We start from the raw sequence: 23878 nt of genomic DNA on the forward strand, positions 1-23878 counted from the left end.
TTCTTGTTTTTGGTGTGTTCTGTATCTCAGTAATTTAGAATTTGAAAACTTTATAAATGAGACAGGCGAACAGAGCATAAGAATGTCCGCATTCAGTATTTAAGGCTCCAGGTTCCGCATTGTCAGGGCTGCAAGCAACGAAACTACAGGGCTCCGGGCTCCGCGGCAAAAAATTTAGGGCTCTGCCCTCCTTTGGGGCCCTGAAGCGAAGACCACAATAGACTACGTAGTACCCGGGGGCGATGAGAGGCGGTTCATGCATTCGCAGGCTAAGACCACAAACTATATACAATGCCTGGTATTCCTTTTTCTATTCTATTTCTCCTTTTCACTCGATCGTATTAAACTTTTTTACGTATTTTGGGGGTAAAATGGGTACACGACTTCGTTCCCAGGCCACTTTCTCTCTCGCCCCGCTCTGGTAAGCGAAAGAAAACTCTGCGGTCAGAGAAACACACACATTACAAGCTAATTCAAAGATGTTTCTTTATTTCAGTACTTCTTTTTTCATCAGTAACCTCGATGTACTCAGTGTAAGCTAAGGTGTACTTCAGACCTTCTATTGTAAAGGTTTTAAGTGAACTATAAAACCACTAAAATACTGAATACAGATTGTTTGAATTTAAATCTCTTTCTTCCTGTGCAAAACAATTCACCAACAATTTAATCAACTCCTTGCTGAATAATTCGCAACGTTGCAAGTGAATTCACGCACAATAACAAATAAAAAAAAACTACATCTCGTTCATAAAGCACATGAACTGTACACCTATTTTTGTAAACTTACTAGCTTTTTTAAGCCCTTTTACGTCGTAAAAGGCCTCCTAAATTCACTTCATTTCTCAAATAGATTATCGGGTTTTACGATGAGGTTATGGAAAAACCATGAAGACTCATATTTTCAACATTTACCTTATCTAAAGATAAATCTAACAATTGCCAAGAAAATGTTTAAAACCAAAACTAGTTGACTTAACTAGAAATCTCCTACAGGCATCCTCTATTACTTACAACTGAGTTTCCCCCTTTCAAAAGACTTTTCACTTCACGTCGTTGTTCAAATCAAGCAGGTCTATTGGATAAACCTATGTCTAAATTGTTTTCGTAAACGAACCCTAGAAGATCTACAAATTTTGTTCTATCACACATTTGGAACATTCAACGATTTGACAACAGCTTATCAGAGATCAACAGAGGTAAAGTCTCGTAGTCTGTTGCGTAGCAACCTGAATGACCACTGAACGACACCCGGAACCGTGGGCTCAGGCAGTGCCGACTTTTAGCCACTTTTCAATGTAACCTATTTGGTCATTAATGGACGAATGTCCGCAGAATTTCCAACAGAGCTACAATCTTCAGCTTTCGGTACTGTATCTTGCCAGGGCTCTTTCCGCCTTCTTTAATCTTTCTTCGGCTTCTTCTGTACTAAGCTTTTTTTGCTTTAATTTTTTAGTCAGTTCCTGGACTTCCGAGCTTGACACAGCAACGTCACTTCCGGCCTGGTACATTTCCTCAGCTCTCTCCCTTTTTACGTTGTTGATCTCTTGTATAGAAAAAATCATAGCCTAAAGGAAAACAATCGAAAAGGCACAGTTATTCTTTCATACTTAAAGGGGCTAGGTCACGGTATTTATGTTCGTTATTAAGAGCTCTAAAACCTTGACTTTTAATTGGCAGAGCAGAAGTCTTTCATTGGCAAAATCACGGCCACATAACAAACAGGGATGATTGAAAAACGTCGCGCCGACGTTTTTCAAGTTTACTTAAACGTAATCCGTTTTAATCTTCTCGACTTTTGCCCATTCATGGCCCTTTTTGGCCTTTCTGTGTTTCCTTTGAGTTCTTCTAAAGTTTTAAGCCGTCAATGTGATATTTCAATACTTTCAACAACTGTAAACAAAAGAATAAAACGGACGAAATTTTTACCTACCTCAGGTAGCCACACATCAGAAACATATCTAAGGTCTGCGGTGTTCCCCTTGACTTCTTCATAGAATTTCAAGAGTAGCGCCATAATTTCCTCTCGCTGTCAGGACAAAAGATACGAGAAACAATAACAAGTTAATACATCTCTTACCGGCAATTTGAGTTAAACTTCATCAAAATCATTTGTTTAGCTGTGTGCTTTAGCGATAGAAAAAGAAGACTTGAAAATGTCGATTATGTACTCAGTTGTACATAGCTATAATTGCATGATGCGAGGAACGACCCGCAAAGATGAAATGCACTTAAGACCTCTTTACGGGTTTTTATATAAACACGGTCTTAGTTTCGGGTCATTCTGCACCTTTTTAAAATGGTGTTACAAAACGCGAACTTTGTCAGGACCACGGTCCAATAAGGGCTGGCTTTCACTAGCGATGGAGTCGGAGTCGTATTAAATTATCAGAAAAGCACAGCGATTCGATCTGGTGAAAATCAAACCGACGGAGTCGTAAGCAGAGTTTCCGATTCCGCTTACGACTCCGTCGCTTCTCCAGTGAAAACTGAATTGTCATAGCCACAAGAACAAAGGAAGTTCTCAGCGAGAGAACTAGCATTGTGATTGGTTTGTTCTTCCGCTTCTGCTTGCGACCCCAACAATCTAGTTTCCACCATAAGCTATGGAGTTATAAGTGAACGAACAAACTGCACTGGACCGCGAACAAAATGCTGCTAGTAAACGCAGGATCTATAGAAGAACTAATCAACCAACAAATGAAAAACATGAAACGTGAAACTGCAAGGCTGATCGAACTGCGTAGAAAACTTAATGCGGCAGAGACATGATAGAGACCAATCCGAGAGTCAAGAATGCATAACTGTAGACAGCTGTTTCGGACTCTTTAGTCCCGGGGGGGGGGGGTAATCCCATAAATTTTGGATAGGGGTGTGCCGCCAAGGTTCTTAAACCCTTACCCTATTTAAGGATAAAGAAAGCGAAAATTGATACCCTTTAGCCCAAACCGAAAAATGACACCCTATTCAAGGGAAGGAGAAGCGTTCCGTGACGACCCAAATAGCGGCTAACCGCGCACGGCCAAACACAAATCTTTATAAAGTCGCTTTACTAATACGGGTAGTTCAGTTTTAAGATACCTTTTTCTCGTTTATCTGGGCGTTTATTAAAGCTGATAGAATATAGCTACCCTATCTAAGGATCACACCAAGAACAAAATGCCAATAGCTCATATATGGGAGTACCCCCCCCCACCCCCCCGTCCTCGTTCTATCAGCCCTGCAGTTTCACGTTTCGTGAGTTATAAGTGGAATCGGAAGAAAATGGAAACGTTATGATTCTTCCGACTCCGATTCCGTCGGGCTTAACTCTGCTTACGACTTCTATTTTCGATTGTTACTAGGTCGTAAGCGCGCTTACGTTTCCGATCTGGTGAAAACCAGCTTTTAAAAGACGTGTCCGTTTTGAAAGGTTGCAAAATATATATATAGTAGTGCTTTCGTGTGCATGGCAATATCATCGAGTGTCCAATGAAGAGAGGAGTTCATTTATGTGAGGACAGGGTGTCCGATAAAAAGAGGTGTGTCCCGGGGGCACATGTTTGTTAAAGAGACACTGTCACGGAGATTTTACTGCTTTTCGGTAAAAAGTACTCAAATTGGCGAATAGGTCTTCTCGTACATGAAATGCACCTAGTACATCAAGATAAAGATATAAAGTAAAATGTTGTTGAAGGAAGAAGGGAGCCATAATAATTTTTAGGTGTTTTTCCAGTCCACAAGGACAAAACTGAAGAAATCAGCCTGATTCTTTCAAGTTGAGATCTAAAGTTCCTGATGGCATCACAATAATGACTTGTTTGTCGCTTCAGTACACTTGCATGGTGATTTTTAACAAAATTGGACCACTATTCGTAGTTTCCATATGTCCTTAGGCTCTTGAGTTTTTGAAGTGAAACTGGTGACAGTGTCCCTTTTATTAAGGTGTAGGTCTTGTGCTGCTAAAAACGCTTTCGGAATTGCCTGGCTTACCAAGTTTTCATCTCCTATTGGTCCAAATCCTGCCCGGTGCTTTAGCTGGTCTTTCTCGCTGATTCTTCCACAAGTATAAATTTTATGGCGTTCTGATTTTCTTGTGCCATTTAGTATCTGTCTTAGGATTGGCTAGACAAAATAAATTAAGAAAAAAACAAATAAAATTAAATTAGTATCGAATTTGTTAAATAAACGAATCAAGAGTTCGATGTATAGTAACTGTTGGGTTTACACTACCTTCGCTTGTCGGATGTATGATATAATGTTGCTGTACTTGGAAACTTGTCTGCAAAAGTAAATAAACCTGTTAAACATTGATAAACAACATTTACAAAAAGACCATGAGTAAACAGTCAACAAGGTGGTTTGTTTCAGTAGACAATACAAAGAACAGCAGTCAGAAAACGAAAATTTTTAGGTAGAGCAAAGTAAACGTAAATAAAAAAGTGAGCAGAGTTTTTTCGGCTCTTGTTTCGTTACAGCTCTTCCGGGCTATCAAACCTTTCTTTCTGGCTCGTTTACGAACCATCAAAGCTATTTTTTCATAGCTTATGCCTGTTTTATCTGTTCAAGACTTACTTCTTTGCTCTCAAAGATTTCCTGCATTCAAACAAACGTGAGGTTTGTTGAGGAAGATCTTCGTTTGGCACTGGCCTGTCATCCTGTTCAGTGTTATCGTCCTCTTTTTCTTCAAAAATCTGGAAATCGTCTGATAAATAAAACACATTGAATCTTTTTACAATTTTATTACAAATCAAATAATTATACAAGTATGTAATTATTCAACTCCCTCAATCAGTCATAAAGCCAGGTCGGTGTGTTACTGCAAGAAGGAGCACAGTGTTCATCCTTATGGTTGTGCCAAGCGAGGCAGCACTGTTGTGGACAAAACGTTTCCTTGTTTGCACCCGCGCCCAACATTTGTTAAGGACCAAACAATTGTGTTCGAGACACAAAATAGGTTTCCTATTTTTCAGAAACATTAGGGGTCGTGAATGCTCCTTAAAAAACTGCGTGTCTCGCAATATTTTAGCCAAATTTCAGGGGTCTCGTCGTCTCGAATTTTTTTTGACGCCTTCTCGCAGTCTCGATTTCTTTTGCAAGGCTAAAAACGTCTCAGGCTAGCAGAAAAGATATCAGTCTCGCCGTCTCGCATTTACCATTCAACACCCCTAACATTTTCTGTCCACAACAAATGTTTCCCCCTTTTCCCACCAAGGAAAGATCACAAGCAACAATGTGTCCTTCGTTCCTAAAGCAGCTTCCCAATTAAAAAACGGTGTCAACGCTAGGACAGTCCTTGCCTTAAAGCAGTGTCTAAAGCACTATGCTCTCAGTTCTTTGTTATCACATAATATCCTTCAGATTGACGAGGCTCAAGCAAAAATATTATAGTTTAAGAAAGCTATCATTCCGGGGGTACTTAAAAAAGTTTTATACGGGGAGGCTCCGCCCCAAGTTCTAACCTCTTACCCTTTTATATACCATTTTTGACAGAAATTGTACCCTTTTCGTATACCTTTAACAGAAAAAAAGGTACCCCTTTCGGGCGGAGCCTCCCTGTATAGGCCGTTACAGGGAGTACCCCCCCCCCCCTCGGGGCTATTATTTGACTATGTGAGATTAAATAATTCATGAAACTTTAGGCAGCCTTCACCAAAGTAGGATGCAGGACTACTTGTTATTATAATGAATAATGCAGTGTGCTATTTTGTAGTGTATCACCCACCTTCATCAAGGTCCTCATGAATACTTATTCCAAGGCCTAAAACGTAAAATATTTTTATAATTGTAAAATTGATTACCATAACAATTTTATGCCGACTCATGTTTAAACAGCAAGTAACATGTCTTCAACTCATTTTCAGAAATGCTGGTCGTGACCAAAGCCAATGCAGAGAACATTTATGTACAAATACAAAGTACCAGTACAATGCTATTATAAGTATTTTTAAGTTGCTCGAAAAGTAGGTAGTAATGTGCAGTTACAGATTAACTGGGGTTTAACTGGAATTTCCCGAGGGGTGGGGGGATTCAAATTATAATTATACCTTCCATGGGAGGAGTATGGAACCGATATTTTCTGGAACATCACAATGTTCTGATACTATTTTAAAATACAGGACTATAATAATGGTAAATACCTTTTTTATTAACCACATCTACATGCAAAGGATGGATAAGCATGATTGAATGAACCAACCTTTTCGATTTAACAGGTCTTCAGCCTCAGTTACAGCTTCGTCAAACAGATCTTCAAGCTCCTTGTTGTTCAGGGTCCCTTTGATGTCCTAAAGAACAAAACTTTCAGTTAGCTATGAAATTTACCAATTAATTATTGTCAGCTTTATAGCAGAGTGAGTCTGAGATTAAGCCTGAGATGGAGGATATCCCAGCTTCTGTAGCATGAAGTGACTAGGAGTATTTCTACTCTCCCTGGATGGAATAATAAATAATTAACTTATATTGCGCAATTATCAATTTAAAAATTTTCAATTGCGCATTACAATATAATTAAAAAATAAAAAAAGCTAAATTTAAAATTTAAATTCACAAGCTAAAAATGTTTAAAATGGATATAACTATAAAAAGAAATGTCCAATTAAAAAGTTTTTGAAAATAAAAAGGTCTTGATGGCTTTCTTAAAACTTTGCACTGATGACATGTTTCTTACTTCACTTGGAAGATCGTTCCATAATTTAGGGGCGGCCACATGAAAAGAGTGATCCCCAAGCGTAGCGAGCGATTTACCGGTATATTTGCTATAATTAAGGCGTAAACCATTGTTGGAACGCAGGTAATGTCTTCCAGCAGTTTCTCTAACGGAAATAAGTTCACTTATGTAGGCTGGAGCAAGACCATGTACGGCTTTAAAAGTAATCAACAAAATTTTAAAAACTATACAATATCTAACAGGCAGCCAGTGCAATGACTTGAGCAGAGGTGTGAATGCTCGTCCATCACAGGGTGGGTAAATAGGTTCCAGCAAATTTAATCCCGGGTGTAACCCTGTAATACAGTTTACAACTAACCTAATAATTATCTTTGACAAGATGGAAAATTACAATGTGCTTTAGATTTTACAGGTATTATAGCCTGCGATCAGGTGGAAAGCGTGGTGGCCTAATGGTTAGCATGCTTCACTCTGAGACAAACGGCCCGCGTTCGAGCCCTGGCCGGGGCGCTGCGTTGTGTTCTTGGGCAAGACACTTTACTCTCACAGTGCCTCTCTCCACTCAGGTGTATAAATGGGTACCGGCGAATTTACTGCTGGGGGGTTACCCTGTGATGGACTAGCATCTTATCCAGGGGTGAGTAGCAATACTTCTAGTCACTTAATGCTACAGAAACCAGGATAAGTTCCGGCTGTATGTACCACTTGGCTTGGCCACAAACCTTACCTTTTTTTTTACCATAACCTGGGATCAGACGTTCTTTTCTCGTGACGAGAGGGTCTCCCCTGTTATTAACTTTGTCCTTTTGCATGGTTCTCCTATTTCCATGCATGCATAATTCTCCTATTTCTATGATTATGGGGCTCTGCTTTGTGGCCCAGGGAGCTCCGCTTAAGATGATTACACACAATCATCATTAATTTTTACCTACCTTAAATTCTGCCCTTTGATTTGTATCCCATGCAAAGTGCACTAACTTCTTGGGCTGGATTCTGAATCTAGAGATATTGAAAGAGATGTTCAAAGAAAGTGTGAAAAAAGAGCATTTGTTTTATAATAAATTGCAACAACAAGTTCCTGTACAACAAAAGCAAATATTACTTTGTCCAGTAACTTGTTGTAGTTGTTAATTGATTGCTTTTTTGCGCAAGCAGTCATTATTTTACAGGCTAATTTCATACCTGCCAACTCACCCAGTTTTCCCGGGAGTCTCCAAGTTTTTTTTCATTAAATCTCCCGGCCTGATTTTTGGAGTATTCAGACTTTGTCTAATTAAAAATGTCATTCTTGCAATGCAAAGATTTCTAGACGTCTCCAGATTTTTGTACTCTAGGGGTTGGCAGGTATGTAATTTGGTCTAAAGTTTTTTTTTTGGTCTAAAGTTTTGAATGAATGTTTGTATTCAAATGTATCAAGAACTGCATGTACTGTACAGTAGCAACTTTTAGACTGTGTCACCATTAAAGTTAACTACAACCTTGCAATGTAATTGGTGAGTTTCCTTCCCCTGTACACAGTACATGATTGTGCACCATTAACAATTTCCTCTACATTGTGTATTAAGCCAATTATTATTTTGTTTTAAAATAAAACATTTAAGATATTAAGCAAAATAACTCTGAAAGTGTTCTGTTTTGCTGTTTTAGACTAAACTTACAAGCAACTATTCCAAGCAAGGAATTTCACAAGAAATTTTTGGTCTTGCTTTCTTTTTCCTGTGACCCTTTTGATCTGCAATATACAAAAAATAATTAAGTATTAAACACATTAAATAGATTTAGCCAAGCCTTAAAGCTGAGCTCCCCGGTAATTTACTTTGCCCTTTATTTAAATATCTGAATTCACTTACCATAGGCATAAAAAATTGGTAATAAGCCCGCAATCCAATAGAAAAACCATTTTCCGGTCAGCTTTAAAAAACGCGTTACCTCGATGAGTTATACACCTATGGTCATGTGATACTGGTCAGAAGACACCTTGTATTGACAGCTGTCAATTGACCATAACGTGGATGCCCAGTAACAAATAGGTGAGGGTTTATCTATTTTTGAAGTGCGCGACACCGTACATACGCGCCAGCGAGCCATGTCGCTAGCCATGATGACCATGAAAACTCAAGTTCATGGTTTTCCTATTTCTGTGGATTTTCTATGGGTATGGGCAGGACAGGGTTGGAAACTAAAATTTTGGAGCACTCGCCATCCGGGCGAGTGACCTTCAAATTTCACTCGCCCAGATCAATTTTCACTCGCCCACTCTTCTTCCATTAAAAAAGAAAAATTTAGGTTCCCCTCCCTCTACGAATAATAAAATATACAACTTCAACTTTTAATCACGTTTTGATACTCACTGTGCCACTTTGGTGGTCGATCGCAAAACAGACTGCAATCTATTTCTTCAATGAAAAATTGCCAAATATAGACCTTACTCCACAATAAAACATGAGCACACTTACTTCAAAAGTTGAAACGCAGTTTTATTTGAACGTATTTCCAAATTCTTGTTGTTTGCAAGCGAATTGTACAGGAAAAGAGGCGAGAAATGGCCATCTTGCTGCGTTTCGCGGCTCCATGGATAAGCCAGTGAATTTTTGACCAGAGGTATTACTTTGTACAAGTACGTCCGTCATGTAACATGCCCCAAACGGTAGCCATTTTACGAACGCGATCACAGCTTTGTTTGAGATTTCAAAATGTTGGTAAGCTATCGGCTTGTGGACAGTGTAGATTATTTTAAAGTGGGAAGTAAAAGTTTCGCTTATTCTGAATAATATATTCTGGATATGACAATCGTACTCGCCAAACCGGGCGAGTGATCCGTGATTTGTACTCGCCCGACTGTTTTCACACTCGACTGGGCGAGCGGGCGAGCGCTAATTTCCAACCCTGGGTATGGGGCTCCGCTCTACGGCCCTTCGGGCTGCTGTGGAGCTCCGCTATTAATTCTGGTACCAGATACATAAAAAATAAAAAATAATGTCCATTGTCAAAATGCATCACCATGGGGGCTACTTTCAACAGGGTATGGCAGTTCTAATTAATACACTGCCATACCCTGGTCGAGCGGTAGCCTTAGCTTTAAGTGATAGAGATTGTCCCAAAAAGTCTGAGTACTTTTCCAGGTAATTGTTTTAAAATATTGTGCAATGTTCCCAACATTTTTTTGCACTTTGGTACTTTCCTTCACCAGATTCCCCAAATTTTGTTCCTAAGACTCCCTGCAGGGTATATTAGAGGTGTGGCCTCCCAACCACAGCTCCCTCCCCCCCCCCAAAAAAAAAACCCTCTTCTTCAACAGTGCTGGATCTTAATCTCCTGTAATAAAGTCTGTATAATGACCACAGTTGTAACATGGTTCTAGACAAATAAAAGGTAATTAATAGATATCACACTTACTTGTGCTGGCCAGTAGGGTTCACGGTAATATTTGGCCCAGACAATATCACCCACTGAAAACTGGTCTGAAAAAATAACCCCAGAGTATTAAGAGCTAGAGTTACATTTAATATGTGCCTTTGTAATATCATGTGAAAATTATTTCTTTTTTTATAAACATAAAATAATATTATATCTAAGGCACTTAGAGCATTGCAGTTACTTTCTTTCCTATTGTCCATGTTGGGCATTTTTGTTCCCACAACAAATGTTATTAATAATTGACAAGATAACATGACAGCATTCTGCAAAAGCCTCCTATTGGTTTTTTTTTTTCACAACCTGAATGGCTAGAACAGCCTTTTGGGTGGTTATCCAACATTGGATCTGAGGAGTGTACTCAGAAAATGTTCTAAATTAAAATCACACTTACTGGCTTCCTGACTGGGAGAAAATGCGTCAGATAAGAGCTCGTCATCTGAGCTCACATCAGAGGATGCGCTGCTGTTGATGCCAACTGCTACCGCACTTTCTAGACCTTCATCTGCCACTTCTGTGCTGTAATCAAGATTGTTTTTACTGCTCGTTTTCAATTCTTTTTTCTCGACCCCATTTTTAGTTTTTACCTTTAACGTTCTCTTACTAGAAAGTTCAACACCTTGGTCATTTTCCACAGGTTTTTCTGCACCATTTTCTTGACAGGGTTTTGTTTTCTTTGATGAAGCATTCTTGGAAGGTTCTTCGTCCAGTAACCGTCTTTTTGCCTTCTGATGGCCATTGCACTTTAAACTTTCACTTGATTCATCGTTCTTCTCTGTTGACGCTTTGTTGATCATCTGCCCTTCCAGTGTTTTCCTTCTTTTAACATCACCTTTTGAAGAATGTGTTTCTTTACCATTTATCTGTAACATATTTGCCACATGACTCCTCTTCAAAGTCTCCTTCTCTTTCATTGTTTTAGGGCTGTCTGATTTTATTTCGCCATTATCATTCATTACTGCAGGCTGAACCTCTGTGGGGTTTGAACACTGATTTTCTGCATTTGATGTGCGTTTCTCACTAGCCATCTTTTTTCTTGGACTAGATCTCAACGAGGTTGGCCCTGCTACACTGTTTCTCCTTTTCTTATTTAATTGGCCCTTTCTTTTTTCAGCCGGTGATTCTGTGATTTTCTTGCCATTTTCATGTAAACTCATGTTGCCTTCTTTCTTGGCCTCTGTCATTAAAATAAAAAACCCCATTAACATTAAAAATATATAAAAGGTAGAATCAAGACATCTCCAAAACTCATCTAACTAGATGTTGAGGTAAATAACTTGTCAATGAATGGCTTATTTTTTACGCTACAGTAGAAAAAAAGAAAGTGTTGCTAGAATGAAATCACTCACCATAACTGCCTACAATTAACAAATCTTACTAGTGGTAACCACAGGTTAGAAAGTGCGGGCCTCGATGCAGTTAAGAGAAGGTACTGGGAGGGAAGTGTTTTTAAATCACTCGACAAAAGAAAATTATTCCGAGTAGGGTCGAGTAACGCGTCACGCTTAAGTCACGAATGTTTTTTATCGTTTCCTATTGCCGCGAACCAATCAGAGTTGTTTTTTTTGATTGACAGTTTTGCGAAGTGTAGTCGAGCACGCGGTGTGAATTGAGATGTGATTTTCCTCCGTCGGCAAACTCGCTTTGTTGTCAGTGTTATAAGGAATTTCTCGAGAATAACCGTTGTTGGAATCATTCGCTTTGCTGTAGTTTATCTGTGATACAATCACAGCAGATCTTCTCAAAAGCAACACCTATAAAACAACGTCTGCAAAACGTAATGTCTGCAAGAAAGAAGCCTCGATCTAATGTGACAAACTGTTGATTTTTCGCATTCTTATCGCTCTTGGAGACAAGATTTTTCTCTTCCGGTGTTACTACAAACTGTCGTGATTGACACATTTTTTGCATTCCGATCGTTCTTAGTGGAAGAACAAAATTTTCAACTTCCGGTTTGCAGATAGCCTTTATAAACGTGGCGCGCACGCGTAATACGCAATCCGCTGGTCACTGTCAAGATTAGGGTTGCGGGCCTCTCTTGGGCCCGCAATAAAACAAGTTTATCTATGCAAACTATACAATCTGTTCAAGCTACAGAAATCTGTCGTAATTGTTAGTGTTTGGAATTATCACAAAATGAAGACTTCCCTATAACAGCAGAGCTGTAGAAATGACAGCTGAAATCTTCTTACTAATTAAATATTACATAGTCATATCAAATTTTGAAAATGTGCCTGGACAAGAAGCCTGGAGTAAAAGTTGATTTCTCCAAGGTTTGTTCAAATTCAGATTGATTGATTCAGAATACATTTTCAATGGTTTTAGTTAATTACTACATCAGGAATGTTGCACTTACGCAGCATGAACAAATCATCTGCTTCTGCTACCGCTTTGTTAAATTGAACTTTCTTCTCTAAATTCTTTACACCTACAATAAAAAATAATGAAATAATAATAAGTATATGATAATCATATCAAGCTAATATTGATGGCTTTTATTAATCATTTTTTAATACATCAACTCTTTAAATCAGTGACTCTGTTTGCCTAGTGAATGTAACTGACTCTTAAAAAATCTAACACCAAATGTCAAAAGTGCCTTGCAGACATTGTCCAACAGCCAAACCCAGACACCCCTTAAACTTGTTCTGCCTAGCAAATTAACCTATCAGGAAAAGAGAGAGGCCAAATGCAAGCCTTTGGGACCATCAGGAACTCTGTGACTCGACCAAGTGAGCTTAGCCAAAGACCCATCAGACCATTCATTTTTCCAGTTGTGAAAAGAGAAAGAAGGGATTTTCTATGTACCGGTATGTTGCAGTTCAATTTTACCCTTGGTACAATTTGATACTTTCCTTTGTTTTGTATTTGATAAAACAAAGTAAAATACCAGATTGAACCAAGGGTAAAATTGAACCACAACAGATATACAACTGGCCATAATCAGTTACACCTCAGGCCATGATTGAAGTCATTTTAAAGCACGCACAAGACATTTGTAATCCAACCTGACATTCCTGTTATAAAATAAATACATGTACCGGTATGTAACACATTACCTCTGCCTCTTTCTATAAACTTGCTTTGTTTCTCACAATTCCACACACAAATTTTGCTGGGATTCCTGATTACTTCACTATAAGAAATCATCATCATCAATCTTTATTTATACACAAAATTGTATCATTTTTACTGGTACATGGTCTTCCTAAGAAAGATAACGTGGAATAAAAACTTACATGTACATGATTGTATGTAATCAAGGTTTCTTCAGTTTTTAATGTGTTATCTCTCCCATGCAATCTTTATTCAGTCACTTTCAGTTACTGTAGTTTTTATTTTGTTGCATGAAAGAAATTCAGGATTTTCATGTGCAAGGGTAGGTCACTTACAAGATGCCATACATGTACTTGGGGAGGTCTACATTATGCATTTTTTAAGAGATTTGATGAAAAAGGTTGTTGGCAAAAAAGCAAAGTAACATAATCATAGGAAAATTATTATTTAATCGCTAAAACTCACTATGAATCCTCAACCAGGAAATTTATGGTGACATATTTTTTCGTCGCTGTAGCAGCATCCTTGTCAGGTTCAACTACCTTGAATATTGACAATAAAAAAACTGAGTCTATAAACTAAATACAGGGGATTCATAAAGGTTTGGAGCAGGTAGGCATCAGGCTTCTGCACCTGTGGGCAAAGTACAGTATCAGCAAGGATGTACCATCTTTCAGGGCTGCAAATAACAGTCGGTCATCGGACATTAGTCAACCTGAAATTGCTTATGTCCGACGAAATCCCAAGTGTGGTTGGACATGAGTGTCCGGACATTTTTTTGATCATAAATCATTTCACGGCAACAATGAATGAAATTCAACCTTTTGTTTTTGGTGATTTCCGACCAAAATTTTGTTTTGACCAACAAAGATGGGGTATTAGTAGGACATACTGTACATGTACGTCCTTTCAAGTGAAAAAATTATTTGCAGCCCTGCTCTTTTAAACTGAAGCCAGTTCAGATGTTAAAATGGTCGGGCAAAGTCGTGTTCACAGCCAGAAAATTTGCCCAGTGGCTGGTCCTTAAAATGAACCCCGCCTATAAATAAAATCTAAGAGATTGGCAGTGAATTGTAAATTTAATACTGTGAGATGACAGGACTACAGTAAATTTCCTGCTTAAGAATTTCAGTCTTAGCCTTGCAAAAGATATGAAGACTTTGATATGGCAAAAAAATTAAAATTTTACTTAAATTCTCACATCTTTATTTTTAAAGAACATTCACCACCTCTAGTATGTGCAAGCCTTTGTGACTCCTCAGGGTGCAAGGAAAACAGACTTTCCAGCTTGCCCTTTGGACAAGTTGGAGCAATGCTAGCCTGAAGGCCCAGGGGGGAACTCCAGCCTGTAAATGACGGGGATGATCGAATGGAGGCAAAACTCCGGACCCAAAAAAATCCCTTCGTCTTCCGACATTACCCCAAAAAATCCCTGGACCAAAAATAACCCCCCCCCCCCCAAAAAAAAAAAATCCCTTGTCAAATTACCCCTAAATTGCCAGGAGGGGCAATGATATAACACAAAGTAAATCATAAAAAATTGAACGCTGTTGTGTGTTTATTCATCATACCATATTAAAATACGCCAAGGCCCCGTCAAGGCACTTTAGTTCGTTTTTAATACCCAAAAAAATCCCCTATTTTAATCAAGTCACCCAAAAAAATACTTGCCAAATACTCCAACCCAAAAAAATCCCCGAATCGAAAATTTCAAACCCAAAAAAATCCTTCGATCATCCCTGCACTTACAAGCCGGAGTACCCCCCTGGGCCTGAAGGCCTTTTTCAGTGGCCTTAATCTTCATCTGCTCACAAAAATGGTCAAAAAAGTTTACCTTCTCATTGGGCAAGCGATGGCTAAAATCCACTAGCCCAGCTAGGAAAATCTTCTAGCCCTGTGCTATTGGACAGGACATTCTTTGCAGTTGGTATTAATTAAAACAAGATTTATTACATCCCAAAGGATGTCAACATCGTATGTCCATTTTCTTTCTAACTGATTAAACAAATCAGAAACATTCGGCAAGCCAGATCAGTTCCTTGCATGGCACTGATCACAAAAAATATAAAAATATATCGATGTCTCATTAGAATTAATATAAAATTAATGATAACCTTGCACGAATTATGCATGCATGCAAAGTCTCAACTTCTGATACCAGGTGTATCATAAGGTATTTAATAAACAAGCTGTCTGCAGAGTGTGCATGGAGTTCCGTTGTAAGCAACTGATTTTTTTTAACCTTATACTTTGTGCTAAAAACTTGTAATAAAAATCGATGCAACGGTCGACATACATGTAAGCTTGACCTTGAATGGCTGCATGCAATAAAAACCAAAGTGTTTATAATGTAAACACAAATCGAAATCCGAAATCCCAACATTTGCTTTGCACTTCTTTAAACGTTTTGACTGCATTCACCTTGTTTCACTAAATTTATTTCATTTTTCAAGTAAAAACAAAACCGATTTTTACTTAGGCTTTGAAAGATTGCGTTAGAAAGCTCACTGTTCAAAGCAGCTCTTGCAAATTTGCAAGAGTTCCTTTGTGCAAGACATCGCAAAGTAAGCATATTGCAAAGAGCTCAGTTAAAATTAAACACTAAAATTGAAAGCTTACCCGACCAGGCCAAAATATGTCTCCACGGGCACTAGCCCATACAACTGATCCAGGGTGAAACTGATCCATTTAGAAAATACTTTAGTTGGATCACTTCCACTCCATCGTTGTATATTTCTTCCACTGTCAATTTCTTCAAGCGGAGACGCGGGAAGACTTCAGAAGCATACATCATCCAATAAACACGCTAGTTCCAGGTTCCGCCGTTCGCGGTGAATGCCTTGCGAAAATCTGTCGTGAAGACATCTTCAATGAAGTCACTGACGAATTAGACGTAAAAATTATCAAAGAAGCTGTGAAAAAGCCAACAAATGCCGTGTATTCGTATTAAAGAAGCTTATCAAAATGCAAGGCATGACATAGATGGAATTGAACTGAGTTGTAGAGTCGGCGAATTGAAGGAAAAGACGGCTGAGAAGACCAACATCCCCGCTGAACAACAAAGTAAGTTTATGCCATGCGATATTATTTTATATAATTTTCTTTAAAAGTTTCAGACTGTGTTTTGTTGCGATATGCTATTTAAGAACTAGTAAAAGTAAAGATCAGCTACCAGAAAAACCTGTCGGCAAACTGTTGGCCGGCTGTCGGCCAATAGTTGGCCGAACTTTCGGCCGAACAGTCGGCCGACAAACGACCAAAAGTCGGCCGACGGCTAAACTGCAGAATACCCGGCCCTGTAATTTATTTGCATCTTATCGAATAACAATTATTATTTTTCACATGGCTCGTTTTCCTTTGTTCTTCGAGGCTGATTATATTGAATAAACCCCGCTAATTAGCAACTGTCTGAAAAGCTGGGGGCGGCTTTGATTGTAACAGGGGAGAGCGAGGCTGATATCTAATATTCCCCTAGGGGATTATTAAAGTTGATAATCCCCTAGGGGAATATTACGATAATATTCCCCTCGTAGCAAAGCCAAAAGACTCGCATTACAAACAAAACTCAACTTTACTTTAATAACGTTATGATTTACTTTACCTTGACTGTTGTTACATTTTAAATACTACTGAGCAATTGCTTAATTGAAAACACGAGAAATGCGTTCCGGTACTCATGCCTCGACGTATGCTCTTTTTCAGAATTCCGTTGCAGTTCAATCCTTTCGGTTGCTAACACACTCCAAACATTCAAACACCAAAAGGTTACCTTTTTTAGTGTTCTTCGGGACCCTTTCACTGTTCCTGGCCAGCAGCTCTTTAATTTGTCATCTTCGACGAGGATAGCAATTTCTCCAAGTTATTGCCTGGATTTGTCGCAAAATAAAATCTTTCCTTTGCAGACTCGCTCACCTCTGCCAACTTTGCAGTAAAGTGGTGAAAAATGTGGTTACAAAGTTGTCGGAACTATCAGGCAATTACAAAATCCCGATGCGTACTTTCGGAATCTTTAATCTATTGTTAAGCTTGTTTGGCAAGCATATTGATTGCTTTGGTCGGCGTATCAAAAACGAAAAAATAACCTGTTCATTATAAAATTTAACAATGTGGAAACCCCAATGCGTCTTTTCGGAACCTTTTTCCTGTTGTTAAGTGTGTGCCGGGAAAAACATTTCAGCGCATTTCAGCGCCCCTACATCAAAACAACGAAGAAAAAAATCTTTCTTATTGTTTGAGCCAGTGTTGAAACCTCGCCCATGTGAAAAAAAGCCGGTTATTTTTAGGCACCTCGGCGATATGTTATTTATTCACCTCGGGCTGCACCCTCGGTGAATAAATCACATAACCCCTCGTTGCCTAAAAATAACCCTTACTAGTTCCTATTGAATACTGCCTCGTTCTTCAAAGAGTCCCGACGGTAAACTGTCGGTAAGCTGTTGGCCGACAGTCTTAGTATGGAACTTTTGTTCACAAACGCCAAATAAATTTTCACGTAGAGGTCGTGATGTCCTTGATCAATTTCACTACATGTGAGCTTTAAATATTTTTTTCACAATCCAATACATTACAAAGAAAAGATACAATTTGTCATGGTTTTTTTAGAAAAAGATACTAGCAAATTATTCAGACAAATAGTATGATCTGGTCAATCATCTTACTTTCCACATGTTGTTAATCTGGGTGCTAGAGCATAATAGGAGAGGGGAGAGGTAAGAGAGAGGCTGAAAGGTCAATTACTGCAGGGTATCAGGAGATACACCCCAGGCATAGACCTTTAAAGCCCTCATAAACCCTCCTCTACAGCTCCACTGTGCCTAGTTTTGCCTCAGCTTTCATAATATGTCACTTATTTAATTTCATAATTTGCAGTTGAAGATTTTATAATTATTATAGTCAATTAATAATTTATATGTTATAGATTTTATATTTGCTGGAGAGTTGCTAAAGGATGAGAAAACTCTGGACTCCTATGGAATCAAAGATGGATTTACAGTTTATGTGATGAAGAAATGCCCTGAATCAGAACCCATTGGTATAAAATAATTATTTTAACTAGTAACAAATAAGAAATTGTACAAGAACTAATGATAAGGATACTCAGAAAAAAATTCTGAACACCAGATGGAATTCAAACCCATTACCCTCTGTGTTGTAGAATGGATGCTCTAACCACTAATATTGCTGTTTAGTTGGTGCTTGAGTAAATTTCATGTAAACATGATTTGAATATTTCTTTGTTTAAGGTGGATTTGTGGATTTGTAATTCTGTTTCCAAGATACAGAGTTTGTGAGACTATGAGAAAGTGGTATATTTTATAAAATCCATAAAATTAGACTTGCTTCATTCCAATACTGCTCAAAAAAAGTTGTCACTTCTCATCTTGTGAGAAAGAAGACATGTCTTGAGAGAATGTAATAATTATATACAGCTATTTCAATAAACGTTGTCGGTTCAAAGCTTAAAGCTAAAAGGCAAGACCGTACGGTGTTCTGGGTATTCACTACAAATTTGCATATAAGCTTCATTAAATGTACAAATTTGTATTTCGCACGTGGAGAATTCACGTGTTTCTTTTTTCCTCTCAGGAGGACTTTTTGTAGCTTTACTTTCATTGTCGCTTGGTTCTGAGTTTTGAAAATTCTTCTAAAATTCAGTGTGGCTAAAACCACCTTGATTCACATGTCTGAAGAAATAGAAAACGTGCAAATTCGATTTTGTCATGTCATTATATAAGTTAGAATTCAGCACGTGCAGTTGCCCTCTTCTTCTACCCATACTGCCTTTCAGTCTTGTCTTTAAGCTTTGATCCGGACAACGTTAACTGAAATAGCTGTATATATATATTATGTATTCTGAAGTCATGTTCAACTTTTGGTTTTTTAATTTAATATTTGTTTGCTTGTTTTTATTGCACTATAGAGCTAGACCCTGATGATGTGCCAATTAGCGAAGTTATCCCTGTATTGGAGGCGGCTATAAAGAGTCCCTCATACAGAAATAGTGTGAGTTGCTTTTTGTGATATAGAGCGGTTTTCACTTGAGTGTCCAAAGTAAATTGCGTTTGCTTTGGTTTTGCATTACTACGCTCAGTGATTGGCTTAAAAATCTCGCACCACTTTATCAGCCAATCAGAACTAAAACCAAAACCAATCGTGACTCGCTCGCTCACGTTTTCCCGCGCTTTGTGCCAGCTACATGTATTTGCTTCGAGTTTTGATTGGTTCACTTTTTTGTCTGTGTCCTTTTGTGATTGGCCAGAGTAATTACTTTGGTTTTGGTTTTACGACACTCAATTGAAAACTGCTCTATGTACAAAACAAGTAAGAGCTAGTATACTGCACTGTTTCTCTCTAAGGGTTGAAAAATTTCTTCCAAGGTATGATACATGTGTTAAATAAAATGTCTGTGTTTGTTAATTTTTATAGGTTGAAAAGATTCTTACCAACCCAGACATGTTAGAACAACTGACTGTTGCCACGCCAGGGTTATCAGCTGATCACGTTGCAATGAGTAAGTATTCGAACTGTGATATTTATTGATTTACTGTCTTCTACATGTAACTTAAGGCACCATAAGTAAAATATCAAACTTGTTAAATCTTACTATGACTAGAAGGCCCACCATAGCCCATTTCTGTCAATAACATGAACTGTCCCACCCTCCCCTCCCTTCCTCCTGAGCACTACAGTATTTATAGTAGGGAAAAAGTTAACTGTTACCGATATAAAATACTGATGTAAAATAAATATATAAACATAATAGAAATAAAATAATAAAAATAAATAGGTATATAAATATAATAGAAATACTGAATCAGTATATCAGATATAAAATACTGATATAAAATACTGTTGCTGATATAAAATTTTATGTTTTAATGTATTTCTTACTATAGCTCTCCTCAAAGATCCTGAACTTCTTGAACAGCTTGTAGAGTCAGCAAATGTTGAAACGTGAGTGTCAAAGTTCCTTCCACGCTAAGCACAATCTTTTCTTTTGGAAACTTACGCAGTAAGCCAGGGAATTTTAATTGCTGAATAATTGTTGACTAGTCAGCCTTAAATACAATGTACATTTAAATGTGTACATGATTTCTAACTGATTTCCAAGAATGTATTAAAGTTTAGAATTTTTTGAGAAGCCTGCATTTGCTTTAGCTATTTTTTGGTTAAAGTTCAGGACTCAGAGACTCTTCAGGGAGGTGCAGCCAAAAATGACACTTACTTTCCCAATTGCTACCAGCTAACACACACCCTTAAAATATGTACAAATTACAAATTTGTTCATAAATGTTAATTTCCAGAGTGGTCCAAGAACATCCTAGCCTTGTCCAGGCAGCCTCTTACATTGCTGCAGCTATTGCTAAGGAGGGAGGGGAGGGTAGACATTCTACAAGGAATATCAGTCGCATGGTTGGCGACGACTATGGCTCTGACGATGAGCTACGAGGCATGGAACCTGGGGTAAGATGACATGATCTGTGTACTGTCAAACTCGAAATTATGATTAGACAGATCTAGTGTACATTTCTCCTGCGTAGGGTCACAAATCTGCTGATAAAAAAAAAGTACATATATATTAAAAATAATAAACGAATAAACAAGAAATAAAATTGCTTCACTTATTAAAAATAATATGTATGTAAGTGTGAGAGTTGCAGTGACCTTGGCCAGGGTGATGATCTTGTTTTTTTGGGCAAGACACTACTCTCACAGCGCCACTCTTCACCCCATTGATAATTTATAGTCAAGAATCCACTGTTAAGACCTGTCTGGAAACCATAAGAAGAATTGGTTTTTGGCCATCAGTGCTTATAATATAGGTAGAGACCTGAGCTTGTTTCTTTCCACAGCAGGGCTGTCTTTTATCCCAGGTTAATGTGAAGTCCTAATAGAGACCTTTAGCTTCAGGTTTTTTGAGGAAACCGCAAACTGCAGTTTGCGGTTAGACGTTTGCAGGTTTAGGTTGCCAGGGTTTCGAATTTTAGCAAAGCGTTCGACTTCGAAGTACGTGTTTCATTCCGCCTTGTTGTTTTTCGTCAAGTCGAAGTGCTTCACTTTCATCGCCTATAAAACCGAATAATTCTTTGATTCAAGTTCACGTGACATCCTCAGGTTTGCGGTTTGCAGTTTCTCATAAAAAACCTGATGCTAAATGTCTCTAATATTAGCCTTGTGGCTGACATGCAGTACTTAGTGATTAGAAGTATTTCTAGTACCTCCTAGGATGGGATGTGGGTTACCAACCAGAGTTTAATTCACCAGTACCCATAAATTTATACACCTGGATAGAGAGATGCAAGTACTGTGAGAGTAAAGCGATATAAGATACATAGTATGTGAAGCAAAGAAAGGTTCTGTTAACACCTGCAGGTCCTTATGACTTAAAAATTATATTATTTTTTACTGGAAGTCAGTATTATTATTTGTTCTGTAACCTACAGCTAGTTGCTCAAGCTGAACTAGTGGCCGCAAATGAAGAGCGTATCCAATCATCAAGATCATCTGGGACCTCACGAGGAGCATCAACATCACGACAACCAATCACGTCGTCATTATTATCATCAGCTTTAGCCAGTGCTGGAGTACCCACAGCTTCCTCAAGACGCAGTGAAGGTTTGTTTAGGGGTGTAAATTAACAGTTCAGGCATTTGAATAGATTACATGTATGTATAGTGTTGTGAATCTGGGGACTGGGTGATTTAATATCTTTTGGTAAATAGAACTTGTTGGAGGGTGCCCTTTGCTTGAGTGCCTTCCACACTAGAACTCCTAGCTACCAATTTGAGTCATTCTTGTCAGTTATTTTTGAGACAGCTTTTTCTAACGTCAACAAAATGTTTATGTCTCTATTTAGCTGGTCCGTCCACAAGCAGTGGTTCTTCAACCTCGCGCATCTCACCTTCTGGGCCATCGACAAGTAGAGGCTCTTCAACTTCACGGCAGCCCATAACAAGAGATATGGTCAGTGAGGCCATGGCGTCAGTTATGAACATTAATCAAACATCTTCTCAGATGCAGGTAAAGCCAAAGAATCAAACTTAACTATAAACTGAAAACTGTAAAAAAAAAAAAAACGCTTTCAATTGTTTTATTAAATTCTCATGTCTACAGATGTTTTGGCAATGCTGCCTTCGTCTGTAGTCATGCTATCGTTGCTAAGTGTGGAAGAAACCAACAATCAGAATTCAATCCAGCAAAGCGTTTATTTTTACAGTTTTCATTTTCCATTAATTTAGAGCGCTGCGCTGAAATAAAATTAATTATTTTCCAAGTGTTTATACCCCTTTTTTACAGGTAGCTTTAAATTTGTATTATTTTTGGCCTCAAAAACAAAGATTTGATATGTTTCCGTTACACCACCAAGTTGGCTTTCAATTGTGGTAATGACCAAGGCATAAAAAAACAGTGCCATCAAGACATAATAGCACTTTGTGTCCATAGAGCAGTTTTCAATTGAGTGTCGTAAAACCAAAACCAAAGTAATTACTCTAGCCAATCCAGTGAACCAATCAAAACTCAAAGCAAATACATGTAGTTGGAACGAAGCGCTGGAAAACGTGCGCGAGAAAGTCACGATTGGTTTTGGTTTTACGCCTGATTGGCCGAGAAAGTGGCGCGAAATTTTTAAACCAATCACTAAGCGTAGTGAACGCAAAACCAAAGCAAACGCAAATTACTTTCGACACTCAAGTGAAAACCGCTCTATTGTTTTGTTTTTGTTGTTGTGTAATTGCAAATCAATTGACTGAGTTGATTGTTTTCAGTCTCAACTACAGCAGCTGAGAGACATGGGTATCACAGATGATGCACTGAGTATCCAAGCTCTATCAGCCACTGGCGGAGACGTCCAGGCAGCCCTTGAACTGATATTTGGAGGATTATAAACTGCACCTTCTTAGTGGCTTCTTACTGTTAAGAAAATTGTTTCAATCAATTATTTATTTAAGTGAGCTGGGAGAAAATTATCTGTATAGAAAGCAGTGGTAGATCAGAGTGGGCAGAGCTACTCAAATAAGGTGGGGAAGGGGCCGGGGTAGCTGGTATGTGTTACTTTTTTCAAGAAGAGAGGGCCCCTCCCCATATATCTGCTGCCACTACATGTACACAAAGTATTTAAATTTCAAAAAATGAAATTTACATGCAAGTGTACATGTGTATATTTCATGTGTATATTCTGGTCTTCTTCAAAAAGGTGAAAATGCCAATGATATTAGTCAATGAAATGTTCAGGTTGTACTGCAGTGTTTAGTTGGCGGAGGTTTTTTAATTTTACAAGGATCCGTAGTGGTCATTATGATTGAATGACATTGAAGGTCAAAAATTATACAAGTCATGCCAATTAAGCTTACCACTACAAAAGGCAAAAATAGGTTTCTAAGCCTGGTAAAAAATAAATATCTTATCTTTTTTTATAAAATGTAGCATAATAATTGTGACTGTGTTTACATTTACTATCATTGTTAGCTACCGGTATCTGTTCTGATCACATTTATTTTTTCATCCTTTATCAAATTTTTCAAATTTTTGTACATACAGTCGACTCCCGATAACTCGAACCCTCGCTAACTCGAACCTCGCGCTAACTCGAACCAAAATCGATTTCCCCTGGATTTCCGTTATACATTTACTGTAATTTTACCCTCGGTAACTCGAACCCTCGATAACTCGAATCTCCCGCTAACTCGAACCAACTTTCGTTTCCCTTCAGGTCATTTTCTATATAATTTTACCCTCGATAACTCGAACCATGTCTGTCAA

The 23878-nt window shown here is 38.2% G+C and overlaps 3 protein-coding genes across 3 annotated transcripts in view; 2 read left to right on the forward strand and 1 right to left on the reverse strand.

The window, feature by feature from the left end:
* The window catches only part of LOC144666339 (protein HTATIP2-like), a 148498-nt gene that overhangs the window by 43079 nt on the left and 81541 nt on the right, over positions 1 to 23878 (forward strand). The window lies entirely within an intron of this gene.
* Positions 476 to 15872, reverse strand: LOC144654549 (uncharacterized). The gene is made up of 15 exons (XM_078514744.1): positions 15737 to 15872; positions 13583 to 13659; positions 13120 to 13196; positions 12417 to 12488; positions 10455 to 11237; positions 10043 to 10107; positions 8305 to 8378; positions 7579 to 7645; positions 6176 to 6263; positions 5702 to 5737; positions 4552 to 4681; positions 4210 to 4258; positions 3970 to 4101; positions 1931 to 2026; positions 476 to 1565 (listed from the first exon to the last, which is right to left on the reverse strand). The coding sequence occupies exons 1-15, from the start codon at positions 15803 to 15805 to the stop codon at positions 1356 to 1358; spliced, it is 2025 nt and encodes a 674-aa protein (XP_078370870.1). The 5' UTR covers positions 15806 to 15872; the 3' UTR covers positions 476 to 1355.
* On the forward strand, positions 15968 to 23098 carry LOC144664331 (ubiquitin-like protein 7). Its single transcript, XM_078525467.1, has 9 exons — positions 15968 to 16180; positions 18036 to 18149; positions 19038 to 19120; positions 19544 to 19628; positions 20014 to 20071; positions 20422 to 20581; positions 21562 to 21733; positions 21975 to 22138; positions 22885 to 23098. Exons 1-9 carry the CDS (start codon positions 16048 to 16050, stop codon positions 23002 to 23004), a joined length of 1089 nt encoding a protein of 362 aa, XP_078381593.1. The 5' UTR covers positions 15968 to 16047; the 3' UTR covers positions 23005 to 23098.

The sequence above is a fragment of the Oculina patagonica genome, chromosome 1 (assembly GCF_052425735.1).
Source record: "Oculina patagonica isolate OP01 chromosome 1, crgOcupat, whole genome shotgun sequence".
Classification (NCBI taxonomy): domain Eukaryota; kingdom Metazoa; phylum Cnidaria; class Anthozoa; order Scleractinia; family Oculinidae; genus Oculina; species Oculina patagonica.

Excerpts from the sequence above, each read along its gene's own strand:
- LOC144654549 (XM_078514744.1), bottom strand. The coding sequence starts at position 15,805 with ATGGATCAGTTTCACCCTGGATCAGTTGTATGGGCTAGTGCCCGTGGA. Across the intron at positions 13,197-13,582 it reads TTCCTGGTTGAGGATTCATA|TGAAGTAATCAGGAATCCCA; the intron begins GTGAGTTTTAGC and ends GATTTCTTATAG. Across the intron at positions 2,027-3,969 it reads CAATAGGAGATGAAAACTTG|CGAGAGGAAATTATGGCGCT; the intron begins GTAAGCCAGGCA and ends TTGTCCTGACAG.
- LOC144664331 (XM_078525467.1), top strand. The coding sequence starts at position 16,048 with ATGCCGTGTATTCGTATTAAAGAAGCTTATCAAAATGCAAGGCATGAC. Across the intron at positions 19,629-20,013 it reads AGCTGATCACGTTGCAATGA|CTCTCCTCAAAGATCCTGAA; the intron begins GTAAGTATTCGA and ends TTCTTACTATAG. Across the intron at positions 20,072-20,421 it reads GAGTCAGCAAATGTTGAAAC|AGTGGTCCAAGAACATCCTA; the intron begins GTGAGTGTCAAA and ends GTTAATTTCCAG.